The sequence below is a fragment of the Sinocyclocheilus anshuiensis genome, unplaced genomic scaffold, assembly GCF_001515605.1.
Source record: "Sinocyclocheilus anshuiensis isolate Anshui unplaced genomic scaffold, SAMN03320099.WGS_v1.1 scaffold551, whole genome shotgun sequence".
NCBI classification, from domain to species: Eukaryota; Metazoa; Chordata; class Actinopteri; order Cypriniformes; family Cyprinidae; genus Sinocyclocheilus; species Sinocyclocheilus anshuiensis.
In genome coordinates, this window is record NW_015548222.1 from 258,631 (window position 1) to 274,740 (window position 16,110).

The following is a 16,110-nucleotide window of genomic DNA, read 5'->3' on the forward strand; positions in this document are numbered from 1 at the left end:
CTTTTATTGTCCTCATTTGTAAGTCGCTTTGGATAAAAGCGTCTGCTAAATGACAAAATGTAAATGTAAATATTCAAATAAAAATCTTTATATGTAAAAAATTCCAGGCGTTGTGGTTTGATGCTTTTTATTAATCTTATTTTTTTCATGACCAAAATAACATATTCACAAAGAGTTCATTCATTTGTCAGAGAGATGTTATAATACATTACAAGAACAGAACAATAAAAACACAACTTTCAAATATTTATTATATATATATATATATATATATATATGCTTTCTATCTGTATTTATGTTCTACTGTTAGTGTTATCTGTATGCACCAAGGGTCTGAGAGTAACGCAGTTTCAATTCTCTGTGTGTATGTGCTGTACATGTGGAAGAATTGACAATAAAACAGACTTGACTTGACTTGAATTCGCTTAACTGATTCGTTGTCAATGCTGTTTCAGATCAATACTTGAAAATTACCACTAGGTGTCACCGTAGAGACGGGAGTCGAATTGTTTTGAAGCCTCTGCACATTTGCTTCGACTGTTTCAGTGTTTCATGAAGCCTCGCTCTGCATGCCCACCACTAGCCTACAGGTGAGTGACACGATAGCCCTGTTTCTATAGGGTTAGATCTCTGCCACAATTCTGCGTGCAAAAAATCATATTTTGAGCGCACAAAAGTGCATTTTGCACATGTGCGATCTGAGTTTTGTGGAGAAAATGTTTAGCAAATTTACCTCAGAAAAAACATATTTGGTGACCATAAACTCATTAGTCAGATAGAAAAATAAACTGTAGAGAGGGGCATATTGCTAAATATATGCACCATATAACATATTCATTATAAATTTTACTGCTCTTCAATGTTTAATTTATGTTTGAATAAATCCATCAAGTTTTTATGACAGCCACCATTGTTATATTTCAAAAAACTAATTGAAGTAGAAATATTATTATGTAATTGTAACTTTATTATTTTAAAAGTTTTTTATTTAAATACAATTTTAACCTTCAATATTATAGTAATGTAGTACCAACTCACTCTCATGTATATTTTACAGCATTAGTTGAGAGATTTTTTTTCCTTGAGAAAATTTGGTATGTACTGTACCTGATATGTATCCAAAAATAATTGATATCGAATCGAATTTAATCGAATCGGTAATCGAATCGAATCACAAGCTTGTGAATGAGAATAGAATCAAATCATGAAATCTGTGTCAAAACCCAGCCCTACTATATATTATTGTTCATGAAGGCAGGAAGTGAAAAACACCTTATATTCATAATTCTTCACCTTAATTCCTAATTCTTTTGCAGTCAACATGCATCTTTTCTTCTCCACATGTTTTTGACTGACTCTGCTGACCACTGAGCATTTTGCTTTCCAATGGTTATGCATTAACTTTGCAATTTCTAGTATTGTATTAGTTTTGAATATTTCTCATGGGCATTTAATAATTTTTTACTTTCAGTCTGAGTTAAATCTCTTTTTTGGCTCATTTTATCTGTAAAAGAAAATCTGCTTAATAATTATGCACACCTGATATCGAATCGAATTTAATCGAATCGGTAATCGAATCGAATCACAAGCTTGTGAATGAGAATAGAATCAAATCATGAAATCTGTGTCAAAACCCAGCCCTACTATATATTATTGTTCATGAAGGCAGGAAGTGAAAAACACCTTATATTCAGGATTGCATAATTATTAAGCAGGTTATGTTCTACAGATAAAATCTTGAGATGGACAAAAAATGAACTCTTAAAACTTACTGCCAGATTCTGGAAGATAAATTCTTCAAACAGTGGTATAAGAGGATGTGGTGCAGGTCCTAACCTAAGTCTCTGAGAACCTGACACCTTGTACTTCTGGAGACTCCAGGAAGGTTGCAGTTCTGGAAAATGGTGGCGCTGGAGACTAAATGGTTCCTGGTGATTTCACACCTAATTCTTCACCTTAATTCCTAATTCTTTTGCAGTCAACATGCATCTTTTCTTCTCCACATGTTTTTGACTGACTCTGCTGACCACTGAGCATTTTGCTTTCCAATGGTTATGCATTAACTTTGCAATTTCTAGTATTGTATTAGTTTTGAATATTTCTCATGGGCATTTAATAATTTTTGACTTTCAGTCTGAGTTAAATCTCTTTTTTGGCTCATTTTATCTGTAAAAGAAAATCTGCTTAATAATTATGCACACCTGAATATAAGACATTTTTCACTTCCAGCTTTCATGAATAATTATATATAAATTATAAAGGATTAAATACAAGATTAATAGTAGTTATTAAGATTGATGTAGTTTGGAATTGGTAAAATGTGCTTGGAAAAAAATATGATCAGAATATCAACTTGCATAATAATTATGCATGCACTGTATTTTTCCTCTTCTGCTGTTGAGGTAATGCAATGAATGTTGTGATTGGTTGTCAAAGCAGCCTCGTCTCTGACTGGATGGAATTATGGCATATTGTAACACTGGGTTGTGTTGAGCAAGCGAGCCGTCGGCATTTAGAGAGCACTGAGGGTGGGCATCAGGTGAGCAAGCTAGTGAAACATTGCACGCGCAAAAGACAAGGTAAATTGATTTTCGTGCGCTTGAAATACTTTCTTCTTTGCGAGACAAATATTTTCTCCACAAAACTCAGTTCGCACACGTGCAAAATGCACTTTTGCGCGCTCAAAATAGGATCTTTCGCGCGCAAAATTGTGGCAGAGATGTAATCCCATACGTTTCCACCGCAGGAACTTTCCCCAGGAACTAGGTATTTTGGGCCGGTACTCGGCGTGTTTCCGCCACAGGAACCAGAATCTAAATAAAGTTCCGGGTAAAAATTTGCCCCTCAGAAAGTCCCTGCTCGTGAGGTAGTACTTTTTCAAAGGTCCGGAACTTTCGGGGGTGGGACTTGTGCGCTGAACATGCCGATTGGTTGAGTTCACACAGCATTGTATTTCAAGCATCATATTCGCATAATTAAAAAAAAAATCTTACTGTTATTGTGTCATGAAATGTAGTTTTAAAAGTATTTCAGGCGAGAATGTAGTTGTTCAAAACTCAAATCTGCAGTTTATTTATAAAAACAGCGCCTATTTGAAAATGTGCTTCGCCGATTTCGGAGACGTGAGCTCCACGCGATCAGCGAGCGCTCAGTGCTCATGTATCCCAATGAGAGCAGCCTCAACTCGGCTAGTCCTTCTGACATTTGCCGCTGGCTCTGATGTCTCTGTAGTGGTTAAACATAAGATATAATTCGTTTTGGGTAAATCTAACAGGTAATCTTTGGTCTTTATTCTATTAGAAGCACCACAAATTAAAATGATGTCATGTTATAGGGACTACTGAACAGACATTTAGAAGTTGATTTTAAAATGCAAAGTATTTAAAATTAAAATTAAAATAAAAAAAATGTAAACACTTGCATTTTTACAACACTATAAGTGTGTCCCATCAGGTAATGAAAAGTTCGACACACACTTGTGGTCTTCATCCTCACTTGAACACTTGGGCCAAATACAGGAAATACGTCATATAAGTGTTCAAGTGGTCAAGTGCAAAGACCGCAAGTGTGGGTATTTGGACAAGGCAATTGTCTCTATTGTTGGCTCATGTCACTTAGTGTGTGTGCATGTGTGTGTGTGTGTGTATTTTCACAAATAGAGCAAAAAGACTTTGAACTTAAGTTACTCAAGTGTCTAAATAGTGCTTTTGCTCTCAAGATGTTCACATGCTTCTGGACACTTCTTTTTTTAAATACCTTTGTAAGTGTCAGACTCAGAGGTAAACAAGTATCACAGTGTTTACAGTACTAAGTTGGTTAACAGACTTGTTTTTGTAATTAGTTTCTTCTAGTACAGTCTGCTGCTTGTTTTTATGCAAAACGTCACCAAAAAAACCCCTTCCACCACTAGAGGTCGTTTTTTACTATGAAAAACGCTCAAGAGTAAAGCATGTTTGCATGACGTTTGCAATTACAGAAGAAAACATCTGTAGATGGAGAAACATTTCAAAAGCAGAATAGAACACACTGAATTATACACATTTATTGTAAATGGAAATATGGGCTCCTTGAATAAAGACACACTAAAGACCTAACTAGCACTAAAAACAACTAAAAAAGAATTGAAAGATATATGGTTTTCTGTAGCTACATTTGTAAGGTCAAAAAGCAATTGTAGCTAGCAGGCTAAATGCCCTCTATTAATTGGTGTTGTTTGTCCACATTGCAATGGAATGCTATTCGGTTGTGGGACATGAATCAATTTTTCTCATCAACTCTAACAGCATAAAGAGAGCTTTACTGATGTGCATCATTCGTTTTGGAAAAGGATTTCCAGTGCTCTTTTCAGCTAAAAACCTGTGCGGATAGAAACAGACAAACCTGTCAACCTGCTATCCTGACAAAGATAGATCCTTGCTTTTGCTGAGAGGGCAGTACTTACAAGGCTAAACATTTCACTTTAGCACCATATAATTGGCTTGGTTATCAAAAATGTTGTCCACGAAACTATTCAGGATTCATCTTTGGTATTTGGTATTCTCATTAAATTTCAGCTATAGTGGAAATGATAAGTTTGTGAAATCTTTCAAAATATCTGATTATCATCGACAGGGCAGGCTGGACAAAGACAGTGAACCTTATATGACTTCTGCAAAAGCTAATTGGAGTCAGTTAAGGAGAAAATTAAAGCATATAAAGCCTAGTTACTTTTTTTTTTAATTTTTATCACTGGTGACATAGATCGGCCAAGCTCTGAGTTTCCCCAATCATAGTAAACATCCTTAACTGATTACTAACCAGCCACACCTGCACTCATGCAGCACCACAAATTCACTCTTCAGCACCGCTACTTAAGCACACACCTCATCTCTCCTCGTTGTACAGTCTTGTTTATTTGAAGTGGATTGCTTACCTGTTCTTCTAATCTCTAGTGATGAATTCCAAAGATTATCTCCAGCGAATAGCTCCAGTGATAATCTCCAGCAACCTTCATGTCTCTAGTGTCATATGTTAGGGATTACCTGAAAACTTACCCCTTGCGATGAGGTGTGTGCTCACTCTCCATCTGCTCCACCGTTCATGATCTTCTGCACCTGCACATAAGGAAAGTCCTGTTATCATTCTCATCAAGCATTACTATCCCATTATTGAACTGCTACTGTACTTACCTGCATTGCTTATATTTGTCAATAAAGACACTGTTTGCACCTTCAGTCTGTGTCCGTGTCCGTATTCCATAACAACTGACTGTTCATTAAATATAAACATTCCAACCTCAATTTTTCTGCATGTAAAGTAAAAGCACATTGAAATACCACATGGCTATATCCAGTATTTTAATTTGGTGTGATAATGCTGTGTTTTTCATTGCATTAAATGAAAAAGGATTTGTCCAAATTATAGTATACTTCATAACTCTGTGTTTGTCATGCAAGCTTAGTGTACACAATTGCAGAGAACAAACCACATTAATGAACAGATCATTTGTTCCCCTTTGGCTTATATGAGAGAATATTAGAGCAATAATTAATAGTGTTATATTCATATATAATGCCATAAATGTCAGGATCAAACTGTATTTCAAGTAACATCTAAAGACAAAATATATTTACTCTAACAGTTCAAAGAAAGTGGAATTGTGATGATGTTTATTCTCTGGGTTTGTCTCCTGCTCCTGCCCAGATTGATCAATATAATATTTGCCCTAAACTAAATGCAAACAAACACACACACACACACACACACACACACACACACACACAAAGACAATCACCTCATATTACAGATATTATATAAGCAATAACTTAAGAACCAGAGCTGAGCATGTGCATAGACCATGTTTCACATGCAGTAAAGCTCCATAATTTCTTCCCCTAAACACCCATCTACACTGAACATTCAGTTATAGAATGCATTTAAAGTGGCTATATGTATTTTTTTTCTTGAAATATCAGTTTCAGAATAATTCTAATGGTACACTATAACTTCTAATAAGGTGAATGGCTTCTTTTTCTTTCCCCAACATTCTGGAAGTTTTGTGAGCAGGTTTGTAAGATTTGTGAGTGCGAAAAGGGCAGATTGATTTATGGTAGCAACAAATGCATGTGTACAGCTATCCACTGTAATTACAACAGTGACTATTGTTTGTATCATGTCCTTAGGCACTATGTAACCCACAACAACAGCCCATTAACAGTTACAGTATTACATTTCTTTAGTACATGACATTAGACTTAGGACAGTAATTCAAAGCAGTAATTTTTATATGTGAAAAATAATTTTGAAATGTGAAGTACAATGGTTAATCTTAGGCCTGTATGAAACAAGCTACTAATCTTTCCAGATATTTTCCTTAACAGGTTGTTTGTTCTAATATATCAGGGCTCAGGTTAAAGTTCATTGTTTATTCAGAAATATGCCAAGTGGGTGAAGGGAAGGGCAAGAGTTTGTGAATTTAGTAGTAGTGGAATAACTTTAGCTATTATAAAATCACTGTTAACAACGGCTTCAAGGCCTTATTTCTTTTAAAATGTTTACTACACATAGCAAGTTTTCATAAACACACAGCAACAAAATGTAATAATTTATTGATAACAAATAATGATTCCTCGGCCAAGCAATGCCTTCTTCAGCAACTTTCAGCAGAATGGTTGGCAGCTACAGACAGACGCAGCAACACATAGCATGGTGCAGTAATAGAATATATATATATATATATATATATATATATACACACATTTTTTATTTGTAACATCATGCTAAAGATTACATGCAGCCCTTAATTTAAAGGGATCCACTACAGTTGTAATAAAATTATCTAAAAATGATAATGTTCAGATTATTGACTATTGACACCAGTGAAGTTAAGTGTCACTTATTCACATCAATTGTTCACAATTATCATTATTACCAAAACAAACAAACAAAAAACAATAATTTTATCAAAAGACCTTGCTGTTATAGCTACAGTAGCATAAATAATGTGGAGTGAATGAAGATTGATTAAATAAGAGGTCTTATCAGTTACATCAGTCAGATATCCAGGCTAAATATAAACATTAAATTGAGGTATTAAATAAGAGAACAATCCTAATAGGTTTCCTAAAAAGCCCTGAAATAAATTTCCTAAAATAAACGTTGGATTTGGATTGCAAAACCACAAGCTTCTGTTACTTTTTTTTTTTTTTTTTGTGGAAGTTCAGGGACAGTTAAAATGATTCGTGAATATTAATATTCCTCTTTAATATCTTAATATCTGAAACTCATTTGTTAATTTAAATAGTATTACTACACTAATGCTTTAACACTAAACCACTAAGTGGTTATATGGTGACACTTTATTTTAAGGTGTCCTTGTTACACATATTACATGTACTTAATATTATAATAACAATAAACTATGCATAATTACATGCAAGTAACCCTAAGCCAAACCCTAAACCTAACCCTAAGCATATTGTAAATACGTGTAGTTAATAAATATTACTCAGTTCTTAAGTGTATTACACTGTAACAAGGACATCTTAAAATAAAGTATATATATTTATTTATTTCCATTTTCTTGACACCATATTAGCCCACCCTGTCACATAGAGGCCTGTTGTGTCTTGCATAGGTAGATTTGTGTGGACAAGCTTTGATCAGTAGATTTTATAGACTTTATTTCATTGTTGTGTAAGATTAGAGACGCCTACTGCTAATGCCTCAAAACACATGCTGCTGTGTGATGCAATCCCCTTGACCTGACAGATCAGATCAACAAAAAACATCAAGCACAACAGAATCTCAGGACAATGCAATATGGCAGCAGTTATCTGTCTGAAGCGTATTTAATCCATATATTGTTTGCATGTGTGTGTGGCAGAGTGTTAACAAAAGACAGCTGCTCTTTTCAGAATTGGGGTGTAAAGGGCCCAAATCTTTCCTAGTAAGATCAGCCATGCTGTATGTATACCATAATCTTCTTTAAGGGTCAGATTATGAAATAAATTGAGGAGCTGCATAGCCAGTGAACTCCTATTGGGTTCAGTTGGACTGAGATAAACTGGACTGGTACGTATTTCAAATATAATGCCTTATTTGGCAAATAGCCTCCATACAGTTGCATCTAATAGTTGCAATCCTTATATGCTCACATCTTTTGCTAATAAAGAATCAACAGTCTGAAGTATTATGCTGCTTTTATTTTATGACCTGATTTGAGCTACATCATTACCAGGGAAAACAAAGACTAGTTGCAAAGAACAAATGCTCATTCTTGTCAAGAAAGAACTGTTTACAGGTGTACCTATAATGCAATAGACATAAGACGTTGATGTTTATAGGCATATCTCAGAGGTCAGTTATAAAATATTACTCAGTGGTCAGCAATAAATACCATATTGGTCTTTGATGTGACGCCATTTCTTGCATGGGAGTGGAAAACAGCACGGTCATTCTCATTCATTTAATACATTATTATTATCTATCTATAGGCTAATTAAAATAAATACTGCTAAAGCATCATTTAATATTTCCTACAGATTAAACTACTATGCCACTGGATAAAATATGGTGGACTATTTCAGTTACATCAATCACATACTTGGTATTTTATACGTTCTTTAGATTATTTGCGAAATGCAATTACACCTAATAACCAAGGAAAAGATTAGTAGGCATATGTGTTGGTACAACTACAAACTCCATCATTTGTTGGTCCCACAGTAATGCTTTCATAATCTCACTAAATGCAAAAGTCAGTTTTACATGTGAGCAAGGCTATAAACCACGGTGCACGGAGTTCAATGCAATATTTTTATATTCGTATGTTATGAGTGGCCAGAGGGTGGCGTATTTTTACTTCTACGTGCTGCGCAGTTAGTTTTTTTCTGGAACAAACAGATCGTATTCTACCATTCCAGAAATTTCCGAGTCTCCTTAAATTAAGGCTCTAATTTGAAAATCAACAGATTCGTTTTAACAATCTGTCAACAGACCACCTTTAAAAAGTAAATGGTTTTAAACAATACTGAAAATCCATGTATGTACGACGGATGCGAGATGCATAGTAGACATTTAATAGGCTATAAAGAAAAAAACAACTAGATGGAATGCTGTATTCAAATGCGTTCTTCTTGATGTTATGTACAATAACGCTAATGCTGGTTCGCAGACACTGTTGCTAGACAGGGACACCCGAGTGCGTAAAAATAGACCATATTCGTTATGTAACACGCAGCACGCGCACTACGACTTCACGCTTGTTTACAAGTTAGAATAGACTGCGTGACTCTGTGATCTTAATAACTGACATATGCGTTTTCTCACTCCCACAAGTGCGTATTTTCACAGTGTAAAATGAACATTGGGTCTAACTAAATTATAATTCTGAAACAGCTACAGGGCTCATCTGTATTTGTCGTCATTGCTTGTTTAAAAAAAACCACACTCAAATGTGTGTATATCGAATGTGTTTGGAGTACACTGTAGGTTTATTCAAGTTCCAGAATACAACATGTCAATGTAGGCTATATGGTCGCTAGCGACATAATAAAACATTTTACAGTTAACAAGACGCAAAGTCTCTGCAGCACTGAAGTGCGTAGGCTATATACAGTAGATGTGTCATCCACACAGCACTGTTTGTTTTCAGAGGAGGAGAGAACAGCTTGTGTAAAGGGGGATTTGCCTATACTACGTCACGGATTTGTCAAAGTACTGTCAATCTTTTCGCCTGGCCAATGAATCCAGTGAGAAACTCCATTCGTTGGCTTGGCAGGCACGCCTCTAAAAGATCGCACCGCCTTATATGACTGTTTTTTTTTTCTCGCTGATCCAAGATGGGCTGTGTATAACGTCACATGTTGTTTGTTTTTTAAGCTCAGTAATTTTGAGCGAGGAGTTGTTTTGCGGCGAACTACTAGACATCGCATTTTGAAAGAGAGCGGAAATATCCAATTCTCGGATATTTAAGTTTTTCATCTCTTTTTCTACGGATGGATAAAAAGTTATTGAAACTGAATAAATAAATTTTAAACGCAAGAATGGCAAGTCCGCCTCTTAAAGAGGGACCCGCGTTATCAAATGACAACAACATTCATTCAAACAACATCAGAAAATGCGGATACCTCAAGAAGCAAAAGCACGGACATCGGCGCTATTTTGTTTTGAAGGATCAGAGTGACGGACTCTCTGCGCGGCTGGAGTACTATGAGAATGAAAAGAAATGGAAAAACAAGTCCGCTGCAAAAAGAGTCATATTCATCGACTCCTGTCTGAGCATAAACAAGCGCGCTGACGCGAAACACAGATATTTAATAGCACTATATACCAAGCACGAGTATTTTGCTGTTGCTGCGGAGAATGAGCAAGAGCAGGAGAGCTGGCACGCATACTTAACCGATTCATTAAGTAAGGGAAAAGTGTGTGACAGTTCCGTTTCTAGTTCGGCATCATCTCTGGTGGGCTTCGAGGAGGGAAATTACGGTATGATTACACCAGTGAATGCCGCGTATAAAGAGGTATGGCAAGTAAATCTTAAAGCAAAGGGACTTGGGCAGAGCAGAAATATCACTGGAGTTTACAGACTGTGCTTATCAAGTCGGACAATTAGCTTTGTGAAACTTAACTCGGAGGTGGCATCTGTGACACTGCAGTTGATGAATATACGCAGATGTGGGCACTCTGATAGCTTTTTCTTCATTGAGGTGGGAAGATCTGCTTCTACTGGACCCGGAGAGCTGTGGATGCAAGCAGACGATTCTGTTGTGTCACAAAATATACATGAGACCATTTTAGAAGCTATGAAAGCGATGAAAGAGCTGTCAGAGTTCAGACCACGCAGCAAAAGCCAGTCATCAGGATCAAATCCCATCTCTGTACCCACTCGGCGGAACCTAAACAATCTACCCCCTAGTCAGACGGGGTTGGTGAGGAGGTCAAGGACGGACAGTACAGCAGCAACATCTCCTGTCCCCAAATTTTCCTCTTGCCGAATACGCACAGCAAGTGAAGGGGAGGGTACCATGACCAGGCCTGTCTCCATGTCAATATCTGAGAATGGGAGCCCGATAACTGTTGGCCGGAACCACATGAGCAGATCTAACACAGTCTCTGTGGGCTGCCGGACATCAGAACCATCACTGCTTCATCACAGCAGGTCCATGTCCATGACAATGTCCCACTCGCCACCATCTGCTGTAAGCCCACTAAGTTTGTCCTCAATCAGTATGAATGGATCCATCTCATCTGTAGTACACAGACCCTCCAGCTGCAATGATTCTGTTTCTGGGTCACCCAACGATACTGGCTTCCTCTCATGTGATGATTACAGTTCTAGCCCAGGGGATGTGAGGTACAACCTAGCAAACAGGAGTGACACTCCTTCTTCTCTCTCCAGTACACCACCCTCACGAGAAGCCAGTGAGCTCCATGGTTACATGGTGATGGACAGGCCAACCCAAAACAAGATGTGGCCAAGTAGCAGAGAAATGCTGGATGTGGAGACATACCGGAAGAGGACGTATTCTCTGACAACCCCGCGGCAACAGGTAGCACACTCCCAGGTATCCTCAGCGTCACTTGATGAATACATGCTGATGAGGGCTGCGAACAGCCACTCTGGACGGAGCACAAATTCTGCCTCTCCTAAGGTCTCATACCCAGAAGATTATGGGGACATTGAGGTTGGCTCTAACAGTAATGTGGGTGATGATGGCTACATGCCTATGACACCAGGCATGGCACCTCAGGGTGCCAAAAATGATCACTACATGCACATGAGTCCTATGAGTATTTCAGCACCCAAGCAGATCATTAACCCGAGGTTACATCCCCAGCCCACAGGCAGTGGCTGCACTACTAACTCGCCCAGCAGTGGATCTCTAGAAGACAGCGGGTACATGAAGATGTGGTCTGGATCCAAGTTTTCTCTTGAGAGCTCTGACGGGAGAGCGGTGAGTGGAGAATACATGAATATGTCGCCTGTTGACTCATGCATCTCGCCCACACCACCAGATTATTTGCTGGGTCAGTGTGAACCAACACAACGGCCCTCCCCATCTCTAAGTATTCGCTTCAACAAGCAACAGGCACCTAAACGGGAAGAGGATGACCAGTATGTTTTGATGAGTCCCCAGAGCCAAAATCCAACAGAAGAGGCAAACAGGGTTTCTGCCCTGCCCCCTCTCCGTCACCCCGATGGCATAGCACACAGAGCAAGAGTCAACAGGCCCAATAGGTTATCTCTAGACACTCTGAGGATGCTTCCCAGCATGACAGAACATCCTCTCCCTTGTGAGCCTAAAAGCCCTGGTGAGTACATCAACATAGACTTTGCTGCTGCTACACAGTACTCTTCTCCCTCTATGGTTTCTGTGGAAAGCCAAGGCTCATTGTCCAACCTCAGACAGGGATCCCCCCTCTCAGACTACATGAATCTCAACCAGAATTCACACTCTCCTAAACTGAGGGAAGCACTCAGCAGTCCCCCGGATGGAATGCCAGAGCTGGCTGAATGCCCATGCCCACCTGATGAGAGGGCTTTTTTCCTCAATGAACAGAGGAAATCACCATGCCCATCTGGCACAGGTAACGATAACTACACTGAGACGAGTTTCAACAGTGGTCAGATCTCACCTCCATTCCTGACTGAGAATGATGAGAGTGCTTCAGTCAGCCCCACTAGCAGGGTTCAAAGGCTTAATTTAAGCGACCAGGGGGTTTCAACTGGAATTGGTGCTTTCTTGTTGGCTGCCTCCTCTGTAGACCCAAATGGAGGAGCGAAGGTGATCCGAGCAGACCCTCAGGGCCGGAGACGGCATAGCTCTGAGACCTTTTCATCCACCACCACAGTTGCACCTGTCTTTCCTTCCTTTGCACACAATGTTAAGCACCACAGCTCTGCCTCAGTCGAGAACATCTCTGTCCGAAGCAGTGAAGGTTCTGATGAGGAGTATGGGTCTCCCATGTGCCGAGAGACTTCAGCTGGTTATCGGAATGGACTTAACTACATTGCCTTAAACCTCATGGAGAAACAAGAGATGAGCAATTGTGAGCTTGTGGGCTTCAAGACTGGTGGTTGCTGCAAAGCAGGAATAAATGGATTACATGCAACTTCATATGTGTGTCTGGGATTCAAAGAGTCTGCTACCACTGTACAAGGTGAGTTCAGATGATGTGATGGGCTGTTACATTTGAAAAGATGGCTGAAATAAACAGTGGTTGATGCCATTGTGTTGTTGGACAGTGTGGTTAAAAGTCACCTTTATTACTGTATAATTGCAAATTAAATGCTACTTAAATATTGCAGTGCTTCTAGAGAGGCACATCCAAATCAAATATATATATTAACTATACGATATAAATATTATATGAGCAATAGCAGGAGATTATATTTGATTATATTCAAGTGTTACTGTGTGTTAGTACGGTGTGTTATTACTTTATAAAATGTACTTAAATCTGTATTAAAATGTTTTCAGTTGTCTCTAGGTACCATATACTACATGTTTGCTTGTATTTATTTTAATTGTAAAAGTGAATATTATAGGATATTTAGGATACAACTATATCGAAATTATTCAGTAATTTTACAAAAAGTAATTAAACAAAACATTAGGGCAGAACGAGAGTATTATGTAATTCAAAACATTTATTGAGGTTTGCGCCCCTGGCTATTTATGTACGTATATGGGGCGTTTATGGCGATGATAAGGCGTTTTTCATTCAGAAGAATTCCAGAGAAATTTGAAGCGTGAGAAACGTGACTAGCTCAGTGGCCGCGCGCGGTAAACAACCCAACTGCGCAGGCACGATGACGCTGCAGGATAGAGGGGTGCGCGCGCCTGTTTATTTACCCCAAACTTGATCGACGCTGGGCTTTTATAGACTGAAGTGTATTAATGATTAACACTGTTTTAATGTTTGTAGGCTTTCCTATAAGCTGTTCTCTGAGAATGGAGCATGCACTGAGGAGAGAGAAACGTTATTTTGAGGTTCATTTGGCTCACATGCGCAGCAGTGTGTTCATTCTGAGACCATAGCCTCGTCGATCCTTTTCCAAGAAACGAATCACCGTTTACTTTAGTGCTGAAAGCAGATCTGTTATAATTGCACATTATATTCTGAATTTTGTTATGCTCTGTTTACTCCAACATAATAAAGCAAAATGCTATTAAATTTCCCATTAACAGGGACACTAATATAAGGTTAAGAACGATTCCCATATAAAATCTTCTTCACACATGACATATATTTCTTTCAGAAGTGCATGTGCTAATTTGCCTACTTGAATCATATGTGGGCGTGTGTGAGATCACAAGCTGGAACAATATGCTGCTCTTAAGAGCAGTGCCTGGGGCTTTTCCATGTGTACACTGTTTTTGCATAGCACACAGAAGACAGAACATGCCATGTTCTGAGGCACGTATTTCACATCATCTGGTTCACCCATATTTCCATAATGCCTCAGTTAGAAGCAGTGTTGTGGCCCAAAATGATCCCCACTGGTTAAAAAGAAAGGTAGTTTTCATTGTAGCCTGCAGTGTAAACATCAGTCAGAGGAGGGATAGTGCACAGTAGTTTAACTCTTTCTTGGCTGGAGTATTGAGCCTTGAGAATATGAGAGGGCAGGAGGAGGTGGGGGTGAGAGCTTGCTTGCATTTTGTGTCTGAAATGAACATGTGCAACCATGTCCACGGCTTGGCAAAGCAGAAGAGGGAGAGCCTGATGGAAGCTTGAGCCATGTGCTTCCATCAGGAGGAAAAACAAGCCAGTTGGTTGTTTGTGGTTCGTTGTCAGGTAACGATGATGTTTCATGCTCGGAATGCCTGACTGGGTAAAGGTTGCTGGGAGAGGCGAATACTCGCTTGTTTTGGTTTCACCTTGAGCTTTAGTATTGTTCACTCTCTCTCCACTCATTACCAGGCTTTAATTTCACATACAATGTGTTGACAAGAACTTGTTTTGCATCAAATAATGCCAGGGACTCTCAAACATAATGATGCTTTCACTTTTGTATTCAAACTGTGATGCATTTATATATGGGTTTTTAATTTCAGACAGCTTAGGTGACGATTTTATTAATTAAAAATTGTTATCATAGTTGCAGAAAAAGAAACCACATTTACAAGCAGTGCTGGTCATGCCCCATCTGGTTGAATTCCTCACAATGAATGTACTTTTGAATGTTGATTCACCGTTGGTTGGATTATCAGTAAAACTTTATTTTAGCATAGGAGAATGTTGCTAGGAAGTGAAATTGGCTCGCAGTGAAATTGGCTTGGTAAATTGGCATCCCCAAAGAGATGGCACTCTGGGTGATTTTCTGTGTCGCCTAATGGGTTTAATATATTTCCCTGTTTACAAGCACATTACTGTGCAGAAATACTTAATGTAAATGGCTACGAATGGTAAAAGCTAGGCATTATTTCCACATGAGAGCAGCAGGAAAAGAACATGCATGGGGCTAGTTTATTCAGTTTATTTCTGAATAAAGACAAAACCAGAATATGGACATTAATCTGAAAATGATGTGCATGTAAACATGTACCTGTTGCTCCCCATACAATTTTTTTTTTTTTACATTTTGAGATGCTGACATTTTAAAGATGTACCTTTAAAAATAAGAATAATAAAAAATAGCAGAACAAAAATAAGTATTGTTCAAGAATTCACACATTCATGAATCAACAGGGTTTCTTTTCATTTCTTTTTATTCTTTTCAGGCATTCTTGCCAAAAGTGTATTGTTTCGTGATAATTTGTTAACATTTATGATTATATGTTGAATGTCTCTGTATGGATTTGTAGCACATCTCTGTTAATGTCCCTTACTGCTCTTGTGCTGTTATAAACAAAGATGTATTAATCAGTTAACACCTTGGAGTACAACATATGTAAAAGTTAGAAAGATAAGAGAACTATCTTGACCAAGAAGCTGTTTTGAGACATTTAGTACATAAGAAACTTTTTCTCTCTTTTGTTCACTCACTCTCTCTTTTTCTCTGGAATCATATTTCTAGAGGTGTTTGTGTGCATTTTCGTGTGTGGCAGATGGCTGAGCAGAGAGGTGTGTGTGTGTGTGTGTGTGTGTGTGTGTGTGTGTGTGTGTGCGCCTGCCGCTCTGCTC

At 38.3% G+C, this 16,110-nt stretch overlaps 1 protein-coding gene across 1 annotated transcript in view; it reads left to right on the plus strand.

Annotated features, from left to right (window-relative positions):
• Positions 1 to 9,790: 9,790 nt before the first annotated feature.
• Positions 9,791 to 16,110, plus strand: part of irs2a (insulin receptor substrate 2a) — a 13,434-nt gene continuing 7,114 nt past the window's right edge. The window contains exon 1 of the mRNA XM_016441289.1: positions 9,791 to 13,143. Within this exon, the coding sequence (XP_016296775.1) occupies positions 10,026 to 13,143 (3,118 nt within the window). The 5' untranslated portion in view covers positions 9,791 to 10,025. The remainder of the gene's footprint in view (positions 13,144 to 16,110) is intronic.